The sequence below is a fragment of the Osmerus mordax genome, chromosome 16, assembly GCF_038355195.1.
Source record: "Osmerus mordax isolate fOsmMor3 chromosome 16, fOsmMor3.pri, whole genome shotgun sequence".
Lineage (NCBI taxonomy): Eukaryota > Metazoa > Chordata > Actinopteri > Osmeriformes > Osmeridae > Osmerus > Osmerus mordax.
Window position 1 is genome coordinate 13,312,676 of NC_090065.1, and position 24,902 is coordinate 13,337,577.

At 40.4% G+C, this 24,902-nt stretch overlaps 3 protein-coding genes across 7 annotated transcripts; all 3 read right to left on the reverse strand.

The window, feature by feature from the left end:
- Positions 1–516: 516 nt before the first annotated feature.
- Positions 517–10,323, reverse strand: tmie (transmembrane inner ear). The gene is made up of 4 exons (XM_067253774.1): positions 10,200–10,323; positions 5,566–5,683; positions 4,597–4,746; positions 517–818 (listed from the first exon to the last, which is right to left on the reverse strand). The coding sequence occupies exons 1-4, from the start codon at positions 10,305–10,307 to the stop codon at positions 517–519; spliced, it is 678 nt and encodes a 225-aa protein (XP_067109875.1). The 5' UTR covers positions 10,308–10,323.
- Positions 10,324–15,285: 4,962 nt separating this feature from the next.
- On the reverse strand, positions 15,286–22,415 carry ccdc13 (coiled-coil domain containing 13). 4 transcript variants are annotated; one of them, XM_067252459.1, is made up of 16 exons: positions 22,232–22,412; positions 21,506–21,713; positions 21,119–21,267; positions 20,865–21,007; positions 20,646–20,726; positions 20,412–20,525; positions 19,756–19,860; positions 19,265–19,429; positions 18,984–19,160; positions 18,547–18,753; positions 18,020–18,117; positions 17,777–17,833; positions 17,547–17,681; positions 16,598–16,752; positions 16,354–16,459; positions 15,286–16,041 (listed from the first exon to the last, which is right to left on the reverse strand). In XM_067252459.1, the coding sequence occupies exons 2-16, from the start codon at positions 21,709–21,711 to the stop codon at positions 15,873–15,875; spliced, it is 2,067 nt and encodes a 688-aa protein (XP_067108560.1). In that variant the 5' UTR covers positions 21,712–21,713; positions 22,232–22,412; the 3' UTR covers positions 15,286–15,872. The 4 variants fall into 4 exon arrangements, with proteins under 4 accessions (XP_067108560.1, XP_067108562.1, XP_067108564.1 ...); XM_067252461.1 differs by lacking the exons at positions 21,506–21,713; positions 22,232–22,412 and having other exon boundaries at positions 21,114–21,180; XM_067252463.1 differs by lacking the exons at positions 15,286–16,041; positions 16,354–16,459 and having other exon boundaries at positions 16,610–16,785; positions 22,232–22,415.
- Positions 22,416–22,489: 74 nt separating this feature from the next.
- Positions 22,490–24,630, reverse strand: higd1a (HIG1 hypoxia inducible domain family, member 1A). Of its 2 annotated transcripts, none has more exons than XM_067252472.1 (4): positions 24,497–24,630; positions 23,889–23,975; positions 23,566–23,700; positions 22,490–23,394 (listed from the first exon to the last, which is right to left on the reverse strand). In XM_067252472.1, exons 2-4 carry the CDS (start codon positions 23,962–23,964, stop codon positions 23,321–23,323), a joined length of 285 nt encoding a protein of 94 aa, XP_067108573.1. In that variant the 5' UTR covers positions 23,965–23,975; positions 24,497–24,630; the 3' UTR covers positions 22,490–23,320. The 2 variants fall into 2 exon arrangements, with proteins under 2 accessions (XP_067108573.1, XP_067108575.1); XM_067252474.1 differs by having other exon boundaries at positions 23,889–23,989; positions 24,497–24,581.
- Positions 24,631–24,902: the final 272 nt, after the last annotated feature.

Sequence of the window (24,902 nt, forward strand, 5' to 3'; positions counted from 1 at the left end):
TCATGGAAGTTTAAAAAACACTTACTTTCATTGATTATTTATCTCATTATGTATATCTTCAGTGGATTAGAAATTGATCTTTTTATGAATCTGCTTCTTGCTACATGTTTGAGTGCAAGTATTTGCAATAGGGTGTGACCTACCTAACTCATATCACTCCATGTTTATAGGCTGGTCAATTATGTAAACTTGGATTTGAAAGGAAGATGTTTTCCAATTTCTAATGTTCCTCATTCTATTGTGAAAAATACAATAAATCTATTATTGTACTGTACCATGTGTTTGTTGAATTTCAAAAAAGGACCCCATATCCCATCAGAAAAAGCACTAAAAATGACAAAATTGCCTGTAATCAAATAGAGCCAGTTTAGTGAAAATATATTTCAATTGATTCATTATTTTAAGTATTTTAAATACAATACAATTCACATTTTTATAAAAAGTATCCAAAAATGTACAAGTGAAAAATATATGTATGAAAAGTCATTTAGCACAGTTGTCACTCATGAACAGTGTTCATTTTTTTGCAGGAGGTTTCTTGGCTCCCCCCTTTGCTCCTCCTTTGCCACCTCCTTTGTCTCCTTTCTCCCCTTTCTCTCCAGTCTTCTTCCCCTTCCCTTCATCCTCTCCTTTGTTTGAAGACCCTTTCTCAGCCTTTTCACCCTTTCTCTTTGTTGAGGCATCTTTTTCATCCTCCTTTCCATCCTTAGCTCCCTTCCCCTCTTTCTTGCCTTCCTTTGCGTTTTTCTTCTCTCCTTTTTCACCATCTACTTTTCCAGACACCGTCGTCACCTCTTCTTTCTCCTCCACTTTTGCAGCTGAAAAGAAACACACAATAGCAGTCAGTGATACGGACAACTCAGCAGCTATTAGTTATCATCAGGCCCCCCGAGTGCCCACAACAATCTGTGGTAAGTGGAAAGAAAAATATAATCCCTGTGAATGCTACCTTAAGTGGGTCATGTTCTAATGAAAGCACATCTGTCAGTATTCGTTCTGATGAGCATGGCCTATTTATTTTCTTAATGAGGTTAAATAAGTGCAGTGAGTAAGAAAGAAACTATCACGGTTTGAGATCAGCCATTGTTTGTGAAGTGAGGGTGCAACTCTATGAGGGGGGTTGTGAAGCAGACTATTCTCCTCCAAGGTTCTGCCTTATTAGGATTATCACAAGATATCTTCCCTGTGAAGCATTAGAGGGAAAATAAATAGATTTCCTTTACCCGGAATACTAAAATAGAGAGGACTTAAAAACAAACCAAACTAAAATCTAAGCTTGATGTGTTTGTCTATGTGATCTAAGTGATTTGCTCTGTTAGTTGGATGCACAAATACAGCTGTGATTAGTTCAGGCCAATGTTTACATGTCAACAGCTACAACCAGGCATGTTTAACAACCCTGGGACAGAATGCTTTCTTGTTTTCAGAATCTAGAAATTCTGAAGGCCCACAGATAACACCTATAGCTGTGATAACCTCTATTCCTTTTTCACACCATGTCATTTTTTTAACTCTTGCGGCAGAAAAAAAAAACTCTGACACGTTTTGATAAGCCTGGTGGTGACCTGAGGTACTGCAAATAAACAGTAGCAAAACCAAAGGGGACAGACTCACAGTAAATGAAAAGGTTTACCAGAACTCACTTTAGACCATAAGAAAATATTTAAAAAAGATACAAAATGTTTTACAGTTTATATGATAGAAAACCAGACAACTATACACAGTTATGCTTTTCTTTAGCTCCCCAACCCACCTCAGCCACACATCTTCCTGTTGTTACACCTTCAGGGTGTCGCTCACCTCACTGCTGCTGTCTGCCCTGAGGACCCGGTGTGTGACATGCACCCAAACCCAGACACCCTCTTTGCATGTCTAAAAATGCCAATCAATCAGAAGGACCCTCGAATGACCCTCTTTCATCTCCCGGCTCACCGCTAAAGAGATAGTAACGTGAAAAAAAATGCAATGTGTGTGTGTTGTAGCAACACGGACAGCAGGGATGTGAGAACCTTTCAACCAGCAGCTCTAAATGGAGCCTGACTTCTCAGCACAGTGAACTACAGCTTCGGGAGGTCCAGTGAACCAATGACATGAGTGACTGTGACAAGCAGGAGTCTGGAGTCTGTAGTTTATCCTACTCTACACTGTAATAGGTTAGGAGTCATCCATATAAAGGAGGTATAAAAGGTTTATAACTGTTCATGATTGGAGATTAACATACGTTGTTTAATGAGACATGATTGAATTAACCCACTGACATGAATTAACCCACTGACATGCAAATGTATGATATTTTCACATTTTCACAGAGGCTGGCATGGATTACAATATCTGATGAAATGTCAAAGATTGGTCATAAATGCTCATGAGCTAAGGAACAAGATAGCATATTAGGATGTCTGAAATTGAACTTCAGTTGCGCACTTTATAATTCATCCATTGGTCATATCTGAAAGCCATATGTGATTGTGTGTTGCAAGGTTACAATACAACACAAGAGGTCCTCTTAGGAAAATCCAAGGTTGTTTGTTTCTGGATTTTGGTTCTCAAAAGCACATTTTACAGTTGTTATGAATCTATTTAAATTGATATTTTCATGTCATGAGACATGGTCTTTACCACAAAGCACAATACATTACTGAAACGTTGTTATATATTACAGATTAAATGTGCCCAAGTGTTGACATGCTGTGGGGTCAAGTTTGTGTATGATTGTTGACTTCACGCATAGCATAATTCATGGAGAGACTCCATGTGATGTCATTTGAATATTTGCTCACACATCCTTAGTGTATCCCCTCAGTGAGCTTAGAAGGAAACTTTATGGAGAGTTTAAGGTTCATGGTTGAGTAGTGAGTGCTGAGTTGAGAAAGCTTTTCACTACAAACTCATGCTTGATTACTTTTGTAGTGACAGAAGTCTGTGATATCATTTGAAAGGTTGACATGACATGCATGCACTTCCTGTTCGTTCATACCATGATGCATTTGTGTGGCACAGATTATGTTGAGAATCGCTATCCACGGGACACTACTGTTTAAAGTTCATGATCATACTTGAAATACTTATGAAAGAGAAAGGGTACATTCATTTTATTTTCATGCTGATCTCACAGCAGAAAGAAGAGAGAAAGAGACAGAGAGAGAGTACACACAAGCATTGTGCATTAAACAGAATTTTGAATGAACACACACATGTACAGTATATAAACAGGCGAGGAAGCAAGAAAGGAAAAACGTTCATTGCAATACTTAAGATGTCAATTTCAAGTCCTCCTTTGGCAGGAAATGAGAATACTGAGCACATTGTTTCCATAATTCTTCGCTGGGGTATCCCCTACTTTGTAAGGAATAAGCGAGGCGGGGGAAGTGAGGACAGAAAAGGAGAGTAAAGACAGTCATCCTGTATCAGGTAAAGTGAGAGGTCCGCCCTGTTCTTCCTCCTCCCTCACCACAGGAAGCTGGCTGCTGCTAGCGCTGCGAGACTGCACCTGCTCAGAAACTGTCTGCACAACACCAGTGTCCACAGTGGCTGGAGGAACAGAGAAGAAGCAGGAGAAAGACAGGGAAAGACAGGTCAGAGAGAAAAAGGGAAAGACAGAGGTCAGAGAGAAAAAGGGAAGAGAAAGAAGAAGGGATAGAGTTTAAAAGGAGGGGGAAGTCATATAATAAACTACAAGATAAAGGTCAAACATGTAGAGGATTGATGGGAAGAATGCATTGAAAGCTGCAAATGGGAAAGACAGGTCAGAGAGAAAAAGGGAAAGACAGAGGTCAGAGAGAAAAAGGGAAGAGAAAGAAGAAGGGATAGAGTTTAAAAGGAGGGGGAAGTCATATAATAAACTACAAGATAAAGGTCAAACATGTAGAGGATTGATGGGAAGAATGCATTGAAAGCTGCAAATGGGAAAGACAAATAAACATATAAATGGAATAGCTATAGAGGGGAATATCTTTCAGAAGGACGGGTGATAAACAAATGAATCAAAAGTTGTCTGAGAAAAAAGGTTTCCCCTGAAGAGATGGATTGAAACAAGGTTTTTATGTTTCTCTCTCAAATAATGTTGAGCATTTTTGGGTGGCAGTAAGTGACATGTATTGTGATTGAGTTAGATTTTTGTTGTAGATTGTTGTTTTCTACACGTCAAACCTCTTGCCTCAGTATTGTTGATTACTGTCCACCCTAAACATCAACCAAATTGTCCTTGTAAAACTGTATTGGTATGTGTGAAAATGTGTCTAGAAGTGCTGTTACTTTAATTTACCTGCCACTTTACAATGTGACATTCTGCTTAAAGTTCTGAATCACTTTTAACTTTCAGACCTTATGAAACATCCTGAAGAATGACGAAACAGAAAAGTATCTATTAATAGTAATAGTATTTTGTGATTTCAAGGAAAGCATCAACAGGCTTAGCAGGTGGTAGCCTGGGCCCATTTCTCCAAAATACAACCTTGTCACACACTGCAGGTTTGAAATAAGATGCTCGGGTATTGGTATGTGGATACTGAGGTTGGTTATTGGTTCTACACTTCAAACGGGTGTAAAAATGATAACGGTAGCGAATGGAGAAGGGTCAAGCGGATGGGTACTTACATCCAGGGATCTCTGTGAGCTCATTTAGCGGGGGAACGGTTTCCAGTGTGTTGGCATATGATTTTGCCGCCAGTCTTTGAGCGCTCCGTGCCTCAATCTCTTTCTTGGTTCGGGGAATTCGGCATTTGAAGATGCAGCACAGAGTGATTACTTATGAAAAAGAAGAATACAAATATTAGCCGGAATATTAAAGAATGCCTTTCATTTTTTTAATACATGGGATTGTGTTAGACCCAGGGGAAATCACTAGCAAGTTATCTGTGCCATGATTTGATTATTGTAACTTAATTATTGACCCAACCAGGGGCGTAGCCAGGACATTATTTCTGGGGGGGCCAGCTCTGGCCAGTCTTTTATTTGGGGTGGCACTTGATTGTCAAAAACTACTATTTTAAAACTCACACACTGCATCACTCAGAGCAGCAGTTTTCTAACGGTATCAAGTGGTTAGCTGCTAGTCTCCATTGAAGCGCTGTCAGAATGCAGATACGTTGGTTTGTGTCTTGCGCTGTTGATGGCGGCGTGGCCCAACATGTTGCGAATATGGGGCTTGTAGAGTAAGTGACAAATGACAATATAAGACGACTTCATAAAAAAAATACTAATGCATTTATTTCAGCTTTATACCGTTTCTGTTCAGGAGGTTTAAAAAAATAAATACAATAAAAATCTTTTTTTTTTGTTGTGAGGTTGGGGGGGCCGGAAGGGTGGCCATTCTTTGACCAATGGTGGCCGTGGTCCCCCCTGGCCACCACGTGGCTACGCCCCTGGACCCAACCGAGATGTTCTGGGTCAATAAAGCAATCGGGAGGTTTGATGCCCATTTGTGACTCCATTCTGACTAGCCGGCCACTCGGGACCGTTGAGGCCCTTTTATTTGTTCTAAACGCAAAGAGAGACAGCGGCGAAACAGATTCAGCTTAAGTAACATAGAAAAAGCCATTTTGTAACAGTTTTGCATTTACTCACTGATGGCAAGAATAAACATTGAAAATATGCCGATGACCTGCCATAGTCGCAGGCCCCAGAAAACCACTGTTTCCGAGGTTACTGGTTCTGGTTTCTTCGGAGGATCTGTGGGCTGAAGCTATTGGAGGTGGAAAGAAAACAATTATCAAGTCACTTCAGATACAGTCCAGATTCCAGCTCTGTACAATCGTGTATAAAACATGCAGTTAGTGGTGCTATACTTACAAATACATTGGAAAATAAATGTATTTGTAAAAAACTATGTGAGTTTCAAAATGTGTTCTGTGCTAATCTGGCCTGACCCCTTTATTCATTTGTCTAAAATCTCTGAGAACCTGGGGTCATGTGATCGCATTTATCTCAAATCTGCCACAAATTTAATGGTTAGATTTAATGGTTATAATCCTGACCATCACACAGAAATGGAAACGGCAACAATTGGTTTTTACGTAGATATGGAGTTAGATTAACTAAAGTTCGGGAGGAAGATAGCTCACCAAGACTGTTCCTTCTCTCTCAATCAAACTAATACGCATCAGCCCAGTCTCCAATCAACTAATACGCATCAGCCCAGTAAAGCACAGAAGAATGCGACCGAACTCCCCGTTGTCAATTAAGAGTACAGTCTCTTCCATTCCTCTGGTCCCTGTGCTAGCATGTTGTTGTTGTCACCCTCCCACCCTTCCCTCTCTGCTTCTCTGCTTCTCCCTCTATCCAGGCTTCCCAGGGGATCTGCTCGAGCTGTTGCTCAGCCGTGACCCATTAGGACTCTCCGCCACACCTAGAGACCATGCCGGTTACTGCATGCACCATTCACATCACCTCCATCACCATTCTGTGCATCCCCTAAACACACTTGTCTTCCCAGGACCCCAGGCCTGGCTCTGCTACCGGCCTCCTCCATCAGCACCAGGCTCAGCTCTGCTACCAGCTTCCACGAACCACAACAGGCTTGGCTCGCTACCAGCCTCCACCACACTGCATTAGGCTTGGCTCTGCTTCCAGCCTCAGGCTTTGCTCTGCTACCAGCCTCTGATTATTATGCAACTAAATGTTGGTTAGAGAGTTGGTGCTGGACAAGCCCCACATGTCCCTGGAAGGAAATATGACAGGACTGTAAGCCAACCAAAAATTTCAATAACCATAGTAATTGGACGGTTTATTGACTACTTCTTATAATAGCAGTCATTTTAATTTATAAACTCTATGGTACATGTGTACAAATCAATAAAAAAATCCGATCTTGGATTCTTATTTAATTTCCTGTCATGGAAGAGAAAGCAATGCCTGACATTTTGAAATAACCAAAGCTGCCTTTTTAAAAGCTGTGTTTACAACAGACAAAAATATATCTTGACAAGGGATGTTTTGCGCACCCGATCAAAAGGACAGCTGTTACATCATGTTTCAGACAAAAAAACAACAAATGATATCCTTTATAATAAGATGCATTCAAATTAATTAGTAGGAGCTTTCAACTCAGTATAAAATGGGGCCAACAGATGGGCATTCAGAAAAAAAGGATCTATCGCTAAGAAGCAAATATGACACTGTATATTTGACCCTTCCATAGAATAGAGTATATATTTGGGGATTTGTAATCGTGCCTATGGAAAAACTGAGAAAAAAGAAATACATCACTTTGATAGCTCAAAAACAGTGCAATATGATGATCTCAGATCTGTAAAACTTGTACGTCAGCATGAACAAGACCAGGACTGTGCATGTTCTGAAGGAAAAATAATGTTTTTTTTTGTTAAAAACAACTGTTTTCAGGTTCTATTTATTTTATTTTTGTAGTGTGAGGCTGCATGGTCTTCAGAGCTAAATGTGTGGTGTATGTGCAGGGTGCTGATGCTGGTGCTGCGTGCCAGCCCTGATTGGCTTTAGGGAGTTGACATGTTAAACAACATGTCAGGGGCCTGGCCTGGCTTTGGATGAGATTCCCCAAATATGTAAATGTCAGTCAGTGTCTGCCAAGGACATTAGGGAGAATTAACTGTTAAATATCAACAAATGGGGATCTTTAAACGAAAATTATTTAGCTGACCTTAGTCTAAGTGACAAAAAGTAACTTTTGCAAGAATAATACTTAACTAGAGAGGGTACAATTTCTGGGGAAATTGTAGAGTGTGCTTGCTTGCGTCGGTTGCACAGGGGTCCGTTTTTGAATGACATTTTTAAAACTAATATTTCTGTATATTTTATATAAAAATGCATACTTATTATTTAACAAGATTACATAGATTTGCAGTAAAAGAAAATACGAGTGAAGTGTAGAATGAAATAGATCTTCTCATTTCCCCTGCAAAAGGCATCCTCATCGTTGGATCAAAACGAATAAATTTGGCAGACCGGTGTAAAAATTTACCTAATCTCTATAACGTAAGTTTTTCCCTTCTCGTGATATTTTCATGCATTTAGCCTACTCATTGCATTCATTCATGAATAAAGAACCCCTTTTGAGGATTATTCTACGACGTTACCGGCAGTAGAAGATTGAATCGCGATTCAAACAGTACCATCTTCTAACTGAAAATATGCCCCCAAAAACGTAAATAAGCTTGACATTTATTTAGTGGAAAATCGCTTTCATGAAAAGCTCACTGGTAGCGATCATTAAGTAACAACAGTAACAACGCAAAGTGCGCTATCCCTGTGTGGAGAAGCTGCCCCGGTAAATTGTACTACTACAGTACAGTACAGTAGACTACTGCTGTGTTCGTCTTGGTAGCGATTGCGTTGGTTGAATTGGATTTAACGTTCCGTTGTACAGTTTAGGCTGACATTAATTATTTTCATGAACAGATTGACAAAGTTTAGGCTGTGGCAATGAAGTTAAGGTTAGCAGTTAGATAGACTTTTGATTTAAGTAAGGGGAGTGCCGAACATGTTCTGTCGCCGTTTGACTTCCTACAGCTGTGTAGATGTTTTTGTAGTGTCTCGCGTAGGCTACAGCGTTGCAGTGAGCAACACTGGTTTGAAACCACAGGTAATGATAATTTCACCCACAAATCGTTTACTTGTAATGTAATGTCATAATAAATCCTACAACGAAAATGTATTTGTGAGGAATGTTTATTTTAAAGATTGAAAACAGATGCATCATAGACCACTGTAGTATGTGTTGCCCGGGCAACAGAGGCTAATGTCATGATGCTAATGCTTCAGTGAAATAGTAGACTACCGTTTCCAAAAGTAGATGTGGGCCTACTTCCTTAATAATATCAGCTAATATTGTACATTACATTTCATAATTGTGTTTCACATCACAAAGTAAAATGAGTAAATAGTTATCACCCTGGCCTCTTTGCTTGTGGCGTTCCTGCAGCTGCCTTGCAGTAAAGCTATAGTTAGCCTAGCTATCCCCCAAGTTAACAGATGTGAAACGAATGTTCTGCTACAGGTAGTCACGCGGTGTTTTCGTGACGTCAGTGACTGTGGCTAGCAAATTAGCCACCGTTAGCTTCACTTTTCACCACAAAAACGCAATTTCTACTTAAACCATGCAACGGAACGTAAATAAAAATACAACCAACGCAATCGCTACCAAGACGAACCTTTTGACACCGCCGTTGTGTATGTAGTCCAAATATTGACTGATCCTTAGAGGGGCGAAAATAAACAATAATAAATAAATAAATATATGTGAGAGAACAAAGGTTGTGCCCTTGCCGAAGGCAAAGCACACCCAATGATAATCTGTGACTTTGTCCTAATTTTCCTTGTAGTAGGATTAGTAGATATGCCAAATACGTTTTGTAAATGCATCAAAACAAACAACCCAGATTTTGTGAAGTTGGCCATGGCTTTCTCTCTTTCAAACGGATTTCAAGGATTGTCGTGCTACAGTCTTACTTATACATACTTGGTTAGATAATACATAATACAGCTCATCCAGACCCATACCAATACCTGGACCAAGGGAGCCAAGCCCAGTTTGAAACCGCAAAACAAGACCCAACTCTGGCATTGAAAGCTGCCCTCCTTTATCACACCAAAACCATACCATATTCTGTGGTTCTGGGACCTTGAGGTGCTGGAAATACTGCTTCTGAAAAATATGAAAGTTTCTGTATGACCATGCTATTTTCCTGTGTGGGATTCTGAGAATTCAACTATATCTGTAATCATTGGTTCTGTGGACACCACTGAAACCTGCTTGTTTCTAGAACTTTCCTGTACAAAATGTTCTCAGACCTGCCTGGTTTTGAGTTAACCGTTGTTTGGTGTTTTGGAGTACCGTAGCCTACTATACCCAGTCTTTTCATGCCTTCCCTGTCTCACATTTCAAAACAGTTCATTGATGCCTCTGTTCTGCATTGTTGACAGTCCCAACTGTCACATATCATGAGTACAATTCCAGGATCCGAACAAAAGAAATGGCGCCTCGCTGTGATAATGATGTTTATGCTCCCATTAAAACACCCATTTGTTCTAACTGCGTAGCACCCCACAACATATCATGTTTCGACACATGTAGCTTCACCGGCCGCTGTCTGTTTTGGGCGGGCGGAACAAACACCGTACATTCATCACATGAAGCAATTCCATAAAGAGCCAAGCGGAGCCCGACACCTGCAGTAACCCGATGACGGTCCTGGGACCTGTGGACAAGATGTTCAGCCTCTTACCTCTGGGTCCAAGACCTGGGAGAGCACGGAGGAGATGCAGTAAGACAGCAGCACTGCCTCCAAACCCAACAGTGCAGGGTGAGAACACCCAGGCAGATCCCCCGCCATTCTTCTCCCTCCTTTCTCCCCCCCTGCCCCCTCTCTCTATCTTTCTCTCCCCCTGTATCTCCCTGCCTGCACAGCGCCGGCGTAGAACGGACAGGACCACAATGGCCCAGGATGATTGATGGTCACTATGCCGCTGACTGCTTCCTCTCCTCGGGCGCTCTGGTGCTCTTCTCCCCTCATTTGTCCCTCCCACCACCCCTTACTCCATCCTGTAGCCAGCCAGGAAACCAGCAGCTACACCATACAGCCAGTCCAGAGCCTGAGTCAGGGGCCATTAATTAATTAAGCGGTCCGGTGTCAATTACAGCCAGTCCTGCTAGGGACGTAAGACAGTTTGCTCAGGATGGGGGATGGTCAGACTTTGGTAAGGCAGAGAACCAAAGGGTGACATAATCTCCGAACCCAAGTGTCCTCTATGTGTGACACAAATGATGATTAAGCATAGGTTGTACTGTATAAATGTCATCTGGCAATGATGTTACACAGGCTAGGACTAGGTTGACATATACTTTACATGTTCTTTTATATGTTGGGTTGACTTTTAAGGCTCATTACTAGATGGTGAAGGTGTCTTTGTCAAAATAACGAGACGTGCAATATAAATCTGTGCCATAATCTTGTGTTTTTGTGTAGTACTGTTCTAATGCTATAACTTGATCCGGACCTCCTTTTTTTAGGTTGTATTTGACATTTTGTGTTTTTTTACAGCATACAATTTGTCTGTGTTCGTTAGTGAGAAGTAGGATCACATCTTCAGTGTGTCAGTCCACCCAACTCCCCTGGTCACACTCAAGAACATCATACTTTCCCAGTCGTTTTCTTGGGAAGTCATTTTAATGAGACTTTTCTGGCCCACTCAACACCCATGGTTACTGCTTTTAACAGCACCAGTAAATTACTCATCAGCTCATCACTTTAGATGGGCATGTGTTAAGACTGTGAGACTCTTCATAGTGGTTGATAGGACGGTTAGAGACAGACAAGACATTTTGCTTGATTATCTCACCTGTTAGGTGAAGACATAAGTACGCGAGCATGAGTCACCATGGGTTAGGGTTATACTGATTGATGTAAATGAGATTGGTAAGATCTCTCCAAGCTTCGACTCAGACAAACTCAGTAACCTGCAGTGCATGTGCTGTTCCATTTGACTAATATTAATCCAGTTGTATTTGTCCTTGAGCTAATAGTGAGACATGAGCATGTTCTGAATGATTGACAATAGGAAAATGACAGAATTTTACGGAAACAGCTAAAGGTCACTGCTACTGTACAGTATATAGTAAGTAGATCTACAAAATAGCAGTACCATAGGAAAGGGTACTAAAGTATTCTTTACACATCCTAACCAATTACATCAGCTTTTCAATTTGACCAACACTAGAAAATATTAAAAAAAATATTTTTTTGATTCTGTCACCAATCCACAACATTCACCATTTTATCCTTCAGTCTTCTTCCTGCTGCATTCAATATTTCATCTTTTATTTGAGCTGACAAAATTAAAGGTCAAGGGGACACATGACAACGTCACCCACAGGGGGTCAAAATGTGGAGACCCAATTTGATTGAAATCTGAAGAATTTAAAAGTTATAAATTGAACATCCTCATTCCTGGTGACTTCTTGGTGTCAGCAGGGAAAACATGATACTTTGGGTCATTATAAAGTACAGGCACCAGCATAGGACAAAGTTGTTGGCAGGTAATGAAGAACCCAGAGGGGGAACTGTCACCGATCAGATGTGTTGTGAATCAGAAAAGGGTAAGCTGCAATACACATCCTTCAAAATCTAGCTTGAGAAAAAAGCATGGATGCAAGGGAAGTTCAAACATAAGGATAATGAATAATATTAAAACAAAAACGTTAATTTTACAGGGCCATCTGCTGTATTATTGGATATTTGTGACCTGAATCTTTTTTTTTTACGGCTAGGCCACTCTTTAAATGATTGATCTGTCAATGTTCTTTCCAGATAAGATCTCATCCCCTTTAGAAACCACAGAAAAGACACAGCAGAAAAGGGCTAGAATAATGAAATACACATGACTCAGACTCCACTGTGGTGAAACCTGAAAACTGCATATTTGTTCAACGAGAGCAATCAAACCAAATTGTGGGACCAGAGGAGCCACAGTCTTGATAAGGGTGGCTATTTGCGTCAAACCGTATGATTCCCTCAACTCTGTAATGCTGTGGTGATCCGCAATTCCCCAGTGATAGACCGGACATCTGCCAGATGTCCATGTGTTGGGAGGTGAACCTGTCCAGGACTCAACACCTAACAGCGTCTCCTGCCTTGTTTTGTAGAAGAATCATTCTTGTCAGGAGGGCAGAGAGGATATCTGCGTCAGTGACTATGGCAAATGGGCACGACACAACCACTGATTCAGACTTCCAGTCTTCCTGCTGTTGGACATGAGCTCTTGACCCGCATGAAGGTTGTGAATAATTTGCTCAGGCCAAATGAGAGTTAGCAGACTACAATAGAATAACACTAATAACAATAGTAACCTGTGGACATAATCCTGAAGAACCATTGGCTAGTTCTAAAGAGTAGTTACTTGATGGCCTTGTAGTATTGTGGCAAGCTTGCCGAATCTGACCAAGTCTGTTGTCAGGCATTTCATTTTATAATTTTTCTCAAAGCCAAAGTACAAATAATTGTATGGTCAGCCAATAAACTATTTTCAGATATGTGCTTACTGTCCCTAAAAATAGTATACAAATAACAGGTTACACAAACTGTACCTGTTGATCAAGATTTTTTGAATCCTTTTGGGTTGAGCCACGCATAATGGCTGGGTTATGTATAGATATAGGGGTGAATGACTTTGTTAGGTAGAATAATAATACATAAAAAAAAAATGGTTGAGCAAGCAACGAAAGTGATCATTGTCAAAACTTGTCAAAAGGGGAGGTAGATCATGCTGCCATCTAGTGATGTGTATGGAATGTTGATCATGAGCTAAGATATTATGCCTCAACATGATTTTTCAAATCTCATTTTAGAGTAGCTTCCATTGTATTGGATGCAGATTATTTTAAGACCAGATAAAACTGTCTGTTCTCAACCTTTTTTATGGTTTAGTGTCTTCGTACCCCTTCATACACACTCTAATATTGTTTAATGATATAAGATACCTGAGTTATTATGACAAATATCTTCTTACTTTGAAGTTTCTATTACATTGGAACAATGTAAGTTCCGCCTTAGTCCCGGTTCTTTACAGCTAAACTCTCACTAAGATGTTTTTCTTAAACAATTCCTTTGTTCTCCTTCCTCAGTTTCAAAACCACTTATCTTTTCTCAGTAACTGCAAATTAACAGATTAGGAGCTCAGCTAAAACGGTTGTTTATTTTCTTTCCATTACATGTAAATGAGAGGTTTCTTTCTACTGTGAAATGAATGGGCTCCATACAAGCACACACGGCTTATAGTGCCTGAGAAAAGTTGTCAGATCCCTCATACACTGACGGCTAACTTTAACCTCTGCGTTCATAGCACTGCTGTTTACTCAAGTTTCTGGATGCAGTCAATGGTCTACAGGAAGCATTGGTCCAGAACGAGGGAATCCCTCTGAGGAGAAGGATGGAGAAAGGAGTCATTCAAACCTGGAATGACAAATAGGTGAGGCTGTTTACGTATGCTGTGTTTACATAAGTGTGTGTTTGGCTTGGTGGGTTATTGGGCATTTCGGAATAAATCTACACCTTTCTGCGTAATCCAGCTTCATAAAACAATATTAAACTGTTTGGTGAAATGTAATTTATTTGAGAGTGATGACACCCTTTGATTTCTGAGGTCATCAGGAATAGGCATATTAATGCTAAGACAACATACAGATCTGCCCCTAGGCAAATCACACAGGAGTGAGTTCTATCTATTACATTCACTATATGCACTATTTGTATGTTGCTGTAGATCAAATCTCAACTGTAAAAGTACATGACAGACATTTACAGTTTTACTGTAAATACACTCTCATCTAGTTAATGAGGACCGATTGATGTTCAAACATTAAAGAACTAAATGTTTTGTTCAATATTCAACTAAAAGGCATCATGATGTTAAGAATGTAAGAAAGTATGTATGTATGATAGTCCACAAAATGTAATACACATTGACTTTTCTGATGCTTTCCATGACTGTTTTGCAAACCCATCAGGTATTAAAGCTTTCTGGATGGTGGCATGGTTTGGTGGACATGACCACTGCCTTTTCCAGTAACTAGTGCTGTAAGGTACCTTTGATTCAAATGTTGGCACCCCTCAACTGAGTGTAGACAGTGAGTCCAGGCTATCGTTAGCTACCTTGTCAAAGTCCCATCTTTAACAGCTACTGGTGCACTGCAGAGCGAAGTACCTCACCTTCAATCCAGGAGGTGTTCGACACAAGCTGTCTTTTGTTTCTCACAGCATAAAGGCTTTCTTCATCACATCCAAAGTCTGATATTTTTGTCTTGTGGCACTTTTTCACTTGGTACAGCCGGGACCTGCCAATCTCCCACAGGGTTCTGGAAGAAATAGTGCGGTATTTGAAGCAGCACACTAACTCAGCCATGGGTTTAAATTAAGCGTGATGTGGAGGAGTGGAGGGGGGCTTTGCTGAAATTCGTTTGGCTACATAGGAAGAAAATAACTCGGATGTTGGTATGAATGTAGAAGCCACTCCCACTAGGATACACAGATGAGACAGCTCTTTAGAATCCAAAAGTGGAGTGAGAAGCTAAGGTCATATATGCATTTGACATGCTCTGGGGAACGCATAAAGCGGCAAAGAGGGAGTTTGTGTATCTTAAGTCTGCGTTAGTTCTCAACCACTATTCCCACACAGCTGGTTTTAAGTCAGAAGAGATTAGTTGCAATAGTTCAGAAGAATCTTGAACTATTTAGGGACTTCGCTCTACAATATTTACCATTTGGTTTTCGTGGTATAATATTTCTGTGATGTATTACAGCCAAAAGAAACGGCAGACAAATAAGGATTTATTCAAAATGTATCATATAGTCAAATCTACAGCAGTGAGTAAAACAAAAAGTTAACAGTTTAATTTCATTCATAAAATAGGATACATTTTTCCAACCGTTACATAACCAGTTGCACACCATATTAGCATGATGCATGAGCGTCATATATATGCTTTCTATATAGATATATATCAGAAGGGAGACACTAACTCCTCTTAAATTGGTATGTCAATGACATTTAGAACAGACAATGACACAGAGCACTTCTTAAGACATTCTATCAGCGCCGACCTTTTCCACAATCAACAGTCTGAGCGCTTCTCTGCTGCCTTCGGTGCAGCTGGTGATAAGCTGTGCCACCCCATATCCTGTTGGTTTGATTGGTCTACTTATATTCGCAAGAGGGGGCCTTAACACCGAGCAGTCCTCTAGTTGGAAGGACTGAGAGTATGAAGGGTCCACTGAATCAGTTGTGACATTGTGCAATGTTGACACGGACAGGCCTGTTTCGCTCAAGATGTCCTTCCTTGGAGCACAAGTGACAGGAGTAGGAAGGCTGCTGTCAGACGTGAAGTCCAACAGGACCCGGCTCTGTTAACTCCCCTGGTTAGTATCCTGCTTGTGCTGTCGCAGAGCCTGCAGGAATACATGCTTGACTTGGCTCATCATGTCATTATAGAGCTGCAGGTCCTCCTCTTTGGCCTGGAGAGTGCTCTTCAGCGCTGCCTTCAGTGCCTCCGTCTCCTCCAGCTGAATAGCCAGCCTGAGGGCAACACGGTACCATCAACATCTGTTTGCTTCATAAATGTATCTTTACGATGGAAGTCCTCCACATTATTTCAATCAGGTCAGCTACATCTAAATTAACGCCAGAAACCATTACACAATGGCCGTTAATACAAAATATCATTTGTTTTTCATCTGACCTTGATACATAACACATGTGTGTGCTTAGTGTAAGGATTATTCTGTAAAGGGGGTGTGGGGGGGGTTTGGTAAGTAGAAAATTGTATCCCAACATCACCACCAAGGACTTCAAAGACATGTAAGTTACACAGCTTGCAGCTGGACTCACTGGGTACTTAGTTCACTTATTTGAGAGTCCCTGGCTGGGCCTTGAGGGCTCAGAGGGAATAACTCGTCCACTCTCCCAGAGAGCACTGTCAGGCTGGAGGACGTTCCTGGGGGAGAACAAGACCAAATAACACAGCAGATACACAATATAAACGGAAAAAATCAATGTAAGCCGGTAGAGGAGGTCTGTCTGAGCTAGGTCTATGTGTAACGGATGGACTGTGGTCATCGTGTCGGATTCATACCGCCCAAGTTCTTGTTGCTCGATTTACGCGGAGTCGACCCTTTGCCGAGGTCCAGCTTAGCCTTATCCAGCTGCTGCTCCAGGATCACGGCCCTGCGACGCTCGCCCTGGTACCTCTGCTCCGCCTCGGAGCACCTGCGCTTCACCTCTTCCTCCCTGCCGGGGCCACATCACACAGAGCTGCTCAGCCTGCTGGGTGATAATCATAGGAAAGTAAACCAGCTCCTCTCCCGTGGACTGGAAGGGATCAACATTCAATGGGAAAGCTCCAGTCACCCTAATCTAACCTCCTAGAAACTGGGAATGAGGTTTCAAATGCATACACATTGGAAGAAAGATGGAAATTAGTTCCAAATGGAGTCGTGCTACCTTGCGTACAGAGGAAAGGCACTCAAGATTACCATTCAATTGTCTTGCACAGTACTGTCTAAGAACATAAAAGAAGAAAAAAAAAGAATGGTCGCCTTCCTAAACAGAAAGAAAGAAATTAAATTAAAAAGAAATTAGAAATAAATACAGCAAATAAAGCTGTATTTTTCACCGTGGCAATTTATTACCACAGGATTTTTTGAATAATGCAACATAGTTTAGCAAGTTAAATACTTTCAATTGCAAATTTGAACAAAACTTCTCTAGTTTTGCTATTCAAATACCTAAGGCACCGAAGCACCCACTGTTCTCACGACTATCCATCAGTCATGTAAATAAAAGTATAAAGTCAGTGTTTTTTTATGCCCCAATACTTTCCAATAGCAGAGCAGCTAGTGCTATTCAAATTGGTAGTTTGCCTTGTTATCAACAAAAGGCTCCCACAAAGCTCCAAGTCAGCGTTAGTATTCTGCACACGCAAAGACAAAAGGAGCTGTCGTAGCTAAATGGAACAGTCCCTAGAGTGCTTACAAGCTGAACAATGTGTCGGATATGAAATCCATAGGCAGTCTGTGTCATACCTGATTTGCTGGACCTTAACTAGTTCTAGAAGTCGATCTCTCTCCACACTGACGGCCTGGTACAGGGTTTTATACTCCATACACTGGTCCATCAGGGACTTCACTGCCTGACTACTGAGGGGAGGTCCAGAGTCTCTGAGATCATAGACAAATGTGTTAGTTCAATATGAACAAACAGAGATAGGACTCCTTGTCTGAGAAATTGTCTCTTACGGGAGTTTGAAACTTACCCGGTGTCCACCAGTAAGCTCGACTCCACCAGTTTATGTCCAAGTTTGGAAAGAGAACTGTGCATATACAGTAGAATTTAAGAGAATTATTGCATGAGTATACTTTACCACAGTCATTTAATAACAATAAATAGATCTGATTTGCAAAAAAGGGAATTGTGCAGCAACTTTTTAGTGATATGGACAAACAATCTCTCGCAAGATTCTCTCACTTTTCAGCTGCCACATGCAAACATACTGTACCGTGCAGAGCTTAATCTCTTGCTACTGTCGCCCCCTGCTGTCGAAGGCTTGGAGCTGCAAATGGCAGACTTGGAGCTTGACTGACTGCCATTCTCTCTCTACAACATAATTACAAACAATCAGAATCAGAATCAGAAAGGGATTTATTCGCCATGAAAGTTTGCACAGACAAGGAATTTGCTTTGGCAGGAAGGTGCATACAATAAACATATACCTAAAATTTAAATATGTGGACTAACTATACTAAGGGTACATAAACTAGCAGTACTAAGTGGGATTAGAATAGAATTAAATATACAATAAATATACAAAAGACTGAACAAATTATCCTACAAATGAATTGAATGACTTGGCAGACATGGGATCGACTCTAGATTTGGATCCATCTGAGCTAATGCACTTTGACTTCTGCAAGTTCCAGGTCCAATTCCTTCCCTGTACTAACATGGAAGTTAAGTAGGGTCTGAGCTACTGAATCAGGTGGCTACTGAGTTGTGTGATGGCACTGTCACTAAGAGTCTGTATACCTTGAGGGAGAGCTGCTCGATCTCCTCCTCCAGTTCTGTGACTTTGGCCTCCCTCTCGGAGACCATCTGTTTGAGCTGCTGGATGAGGGAGCTGTGCCTCTGGGCCTCGCTGATCAGCTGCTGCCCCAGGGTCTGCTGGCTCTCCTTGCTCTGTGCGTCCTGCTGGCTGAGCCGGGTCAATACGCCCTGCAGCTGACTCTGCTGCCTCTATCCACCCACGCCAGGAGGGGGCAGTGCACCAGAGGACAGGGGTGGAAGACGGCACATAAGCTGAGGCACTCTCAGATCTGTTGTGTATCGATGTCCGTTCAAGCTACGCAACATCCACTTTTGCTTGTTTGTTCCATCATTTTTTACTTCATTAGATTTATTGGTACGACTATAGTAACCTAACTGTCAAATTAACATTTACAGTCATGATTTAGCGTTTATCTTACCAGTAAGGCATCCACAAGCTCATTGTCGTGTTTCCCCTTGTCCAGAAGGGTGGAGATCTGCATCTTCAAGGACTTCACCTCGGTGGTCAGAGCTTTGTTTCTGGCCTTAGAGCCTTCCAGCTTCTTTTTGACATCCTCGTGGTCTTTCAAGAGAGACTCGTACACCCCTGTTAGCCTCTGTCAAAGTCATAGAAGGAAACAAGAGTTTATTGTCATTGTCATTTGCAACTTGATGAGCTAACAGATGTGGACACCGGTTGGGTTCACTCGTATGCAGCTACCTCTAGCGTTTCTCTCTTCTCTCTCTCCATGGATCGGATATGGCTGATGTTTCTCTCCTGGGGTGGTTTTTTTTGGAGGACCCCTAGTAGCTCCTCTTCAACCCTCAAGATACTGGGCTGCTTCCGCTGAGCTGACTGGTTCAACTGCTGCTCCAAGTCCCGCACCTACAGTAGGCGAAAGGAAAGACAACTTTCCATATTCAATAAATCCTATGACAAATCCTTTTAAATCACTTGTGTAAAAATGCAGTACATAAAAGGGTCTGATGGAAGTGAGCAGAGTATCTGCTAGTGTCACCGAGTTTAATTCATCAAACTAACTCTTCAGTATAAATACCACCCATATGCTCCATTGAATTGCTAGCTTTTTGGTGTGTGTGTGTGCATTTTAGAAACAACTGTAAACAGGGCCTTACAGTACCCCAGTTCCCTGGAGTTGGCATGTGAGGCATGTGGTGATAGTGACGAGTGACATGATGACACTGGCTTACCCTATTCTGGAGGGCCAGTATCTGCTGAGAGCGGCCCCTCCAATTCCCTTGGCTGCTAAGTAGCTGCTGGATGTTGACCTCCTCCCCCACCTCATTCATTATCACCTGCAGCAGAAAGACAGGTTGGGCTGAGAGTTGAATTTGCTCTATATCTATGGATCAGGGTCGAATCAACATTAACACCTACATCAGAGACACTGACTGTCTCCCCACCTTCAAGAAAAGGCTAAAGATGCACTTGTTCCGGGAGTACAACGGTACTTAGGAATGATTCGCTGGACCTGATGTTAGTTTCATCCAGGAAAATAATGACTGTTATTGAGAGGCTTGTTGCTCTTGTTGGTTAGTTGTAACTGATTTAACTTCTTGTACTCGCTTTGAATTATATTATTGTTGCTTGCTTTCCTACAGGTACTCCCTTGCACTTTTGAGGTTCATGTTTAATTGTAACTTGTCTAACTACATGCTCTTATGTTTCTTCCCATTGGCACTTATTTGCTTTTCACAATGTATGCTTCATGTTTTGGCAACAATGTTTTTGGGGCTATCTCGTTGTTTATGATGATTGACCTATGCACTTTTGTAAAGCTCTCTCTTGGAAGTCGCTTTGGATAAAAGCGTCTGCTAAATGAATAAATGTAAATGTAACATACTACCTTCTGAGCTATTTTCAATTCCTGTTTGACAGCCTGAATCTGGTTGCGGTATTCTGTCATCTTGAATTGGGCAGCGGAGAATTTTTCTTGAAGTGATTTCACCATTGCACTGTTCTGTTGAGAAACAATTACAATCTAGTGACCAGTATCTTATCAATGTCTACATTTTAGAGAAATGCTGTACAAAATCTGTGTTTAATAGATATATTATTAAATGTGATAAGTAATATTCACCTCTGGAAAATCATCTGCAGACTGCAGATCCTTTGTTTTCAGATCTGTCTTTTGTCCCAGAGGATTAAGTGACAAAGCAACCTGGGCAGAGAAATTAGCAATACATTTTCAACTAAATTATCAATTATACAAAGATGATTTATGTATCTGAGAAAACGTAACTGTCAATATCATGTTTAAATGATGTATTCTTTTATTTATGAAACAGATATTATTTACCTCTTTCTCAAGTTCTTTCACTCTGTTGCTTGATTGCTTTGACCTAACCTTTTCCTGTTCAATCTCAGCACGTAACTCTCGATTTCTCTTTGAAAGTTCCACAATCTTAGTGGCTGCTACATCACCTGCCATGCCAGAGGTTCCTTACAAAAAATACATATCTGTTATTTATGTGATGCAAATAATTAATAAATCAACTGTGTTACAACAAAATTGTGAAACAACTGTGAAATGTAGCCTTTTCATTACTAGACCTGCAAGAGCCAGCCTGTCTTCCTCCCTCTTCTTCTTCAGGTGTTTTAATTCAAATTCTTTCTCACTTAGAAGTTTGAAGAGGCGGCCATTTTCATCTCTTAATTCTCTCACTTGTACCTGCAACTGTTCATTTTCATTCTGTAACAGTCTAAAGGGAAGTAGAAAAATGTACATTTAAAATTGAGGATTACCCTTTTAGAACCAGAGGTTGGTTGAACTCTGTTTTCACATTAACTGAGAATGTATTCACTCTCAAAATATCACTGTCATGCTTGAATGTATATGTAATGCTACTAAAACCATCAGTTATTTGAAGTTGCCATCGGCTATCTTCTTGGTGTCAGTAGGCTTAACAGAGCAACATTGATAACATTTGGGAAGCTTACTTTTCACTAACTGTTTCTGCTTCATTATCTTGCCCTGCAAGATTCAAGTCATCCTGGACTTGGAGGAGCACAGAGGAACCGTTGGGGGTCTTCTCCAACTCCTTTTGTTTCAGTTGCTCTAATCTTGTCTGGAGACGTTTCTCTTGTTGTTCTTGAAGGGCCTGGAACTGTAGCCTCAAGCTTTCCTTCAGTCCATCATCCTCCATTACTGAAGGAAATCATTCAATAACAAACCTTTCTGAAAATGATTGAAAATGCGGTATGCTAACGTGCACAGAATCTATTGAAAAAATGTCAGCTGCACCTACGCTAGCTTAACGAATTAGTTCTAGAAAATATCATGCAGATAGCAACACTTAGTTTGATCAGTGTCACTAATAATGCATTAGTGCAGTGTACTGGCTAAGGTCAGCTGGCGCTACTGAAGCTCTACATTTGTTGGAAGAAAGACAGGGGCTAGGGGTGTTTCACTTCACGGTCCAAGTATTTTGGGGACCTTCAACCAGTAAGTAGCCTAGTTAGCTAACGCTTTATACGAAGACTTGATAACAAAGCTTGGTCTGTAGCCTCGTCTGATTGCCTGAATATTCTGGTTAGTGCTACAGTAGCTACTGTACTGCACTCTTTACCGTAGCAAGAGCTAGCTTTCGCCGGGATAGTGTTTTATCTCTAATAGCCTACAGTATACAAACTGGCATATTTGTTAACGTTGACAAAACAACTCACCTAAATGTATTCAACCACAGCAATTGTATAAGATGTGTCTATTAAGTTGAAAAACAGTAGGTACTATTAGTGTCAGCCCTGCAGACGTGTTGACTTGCTAGCTACTTCCTCATCCCGTCAAACACTGTATCCATGGCAACAGATGGGTTTGAAGGGGGGCTCCGAATCGCGTGCAGATGTTCTCTGTAAAAGCTCCAAAGACAAATGGAACGTATTTAACAGAAAGTACTGAAATAATATTGACCATTCATTTGCATTTTCATTAATCCTTTTATTGCATTCCACCAGCACACAATGAATCTGAGCCTCACGTTATTACCTTACTGACTGTTTCTGTGCAACACTTGTCAAGGCCTACTTACTCCTACATTTCATTAAACTAAAAAAAGTCACTTTCTTAAAATCAACACTCTAACACCCATACATAATGAAAAGACTGCATGAAAATAGTAACAATTAAATTATAATCTGTTTGAAATGTAGCTTTTAGGTAGTGGGTATAGGTAGAGTGCAAATGTTGAGTGTAACTCTAAATTGTCACATACTCTTAAGGCCACTGATAATGTGAAATAAATATAAACAATTTTAAAACCATTTAACGTTGACAATCAGAAAAGTAAACCAGAGAGTAACCAAAAAAAGAAAGAAACTAAAAAATCTATCTACCCCAACCCGAGCACAAAAGACAATGTTAAAACTGTCCATTGCTCATTTACATATGGGGTGTCCAAGAAAAGATATTTCCATATACAAATTATGGCAAATATGTAATAAATTAACAATACTTTAACACCTTAACCCTTGTGCTGCCTTCGGGTCACATGACCCAAAGGTTCACAACGAACCAACGTTGTGTTTACCCAATTTTACCCAATACAAAAACAAATAAATAGCATTTTCTTTTAACCTTCGCAATGTGGGGGGTCTGAGACAGCCCGACGGTTAAAAGAAAATTCCTCACTTTGTTTTTGTATGCAGTCAAGTTGTCGCAATACGACGGTGGGTCACGATGACTGATGGCTCAGAATGACCCGAAGATAACACAAGGGTTAATATGAGGTAATATTAAGAGACATACAAAGATTATATTCATTTGTGTGTTAAAGCCTTCTGTTCTTCTCTGGGTTTTACAATGTAATCTTTGTACATGGAATAGAGGACACCTGAAACAACAAAGACAACACAATAAGTTACTTTATCACACACAAAGTGCCTTATCATCCAAAACATTGTAATGATGCATGATTATCCATGTTCACTCAGTTACTTAGTAATTGCATATAGATTAAACAAAATACAGAGGTTTTGTATAGTTAGCTCATTTCTAAACATACCAATGGTCATAGCTCCCACCACAAATCCTTGAGCTGCTACACGCATGTGGATGAGGTGTACTGACATCTTCACATCTCCACGATTTTTCATCTTCAAAAGTCTGTACCCCACAATAGCAAAGAATCCAGCCATTCCTTCATAAACCCAGAGATACATTTTATTATGGTTCAATACTAAAGGGGATTGTTACAGCATCTAAACAGTAAACACTTTACTTAATCACATACGTAAACACAGAAACACACTTCTAAATTAATCGAGAACATATTATAATTATCAATATCTTTTTGGATGATGTAACCACTCAATGCATGTTACTTACCCACTGGAACAAATGGATTTTCTTTTGCCTTTCGCATAAATGTAGACTCATACTCGTCATAGTCAACTGAAGACATCTTGGCAATAGCTTAAAAAGAAAAACTGTTTTTCAAATTATGTTTACATTATGTATAGAAAGTACTATACACAAAGGTCTAGATCTACCTGACAACTATTAACACTTTTTGGAAAAAAGATCATACATTTATACTCAAATTTCTATTCTTATAGCCTAATTAACATAAATCAATCATTAGACTCCTTGGACAATATACTGTACATATATAGCCTAAGTAAGCTACAGCGTTACAAAACAAATTACATTAGCCTACATGGCTACTAAGTCCAAGGACAAAAAAATAGGCACTTAAAGTTATCTTTCTTAAGCCCATATAATAGATCAAATAACAATTTATCATTGTCGAGAGCCCAAAATAAAGAACAAACGTTAACGTTAATTCAATAAACGCAATGATCAATGCTCGTGGACATTTTCATCGAAGGTCAAACTATGAAAATATCTATTTCAAATCTGGTCAGATTAGTCATAAACGTTATAGCGAATAGTTCGACCAAGTTGACGGAAAATAACACTATTAATATTCTTACCGTTTTGTTCTGTTGAACTACACGTGTAAATAGCTAGGCACAGGAAAAAGCTATTCGCTTCAATGTGAGAACTGAGAAGTGAATACCGGCAAGTCGAATATTTCTCACGCTCTGATAGTGCATCATATAACCTTTCAGAGTGCACGCACATGTGACGTTACATCTGTGAAATGTAGTCCAGGCGACATAACAAATAATGTTGCAAACAAATGCTATCACAGAAAATCCTCAATTATGTTGCATTTTTATACAAGTCTATAGTCACGTATTGGAAGATCAGGGTCTTCGTTTATTTACCCGTCTTTGGATAGCTATTTATATTATCCTTACAGAGGAGACTCTGATTCCCAGCAAGCCAAAAGCAACGCGTCACACAGCTGTGTGGTGTGACGCAAGCGGTGATATA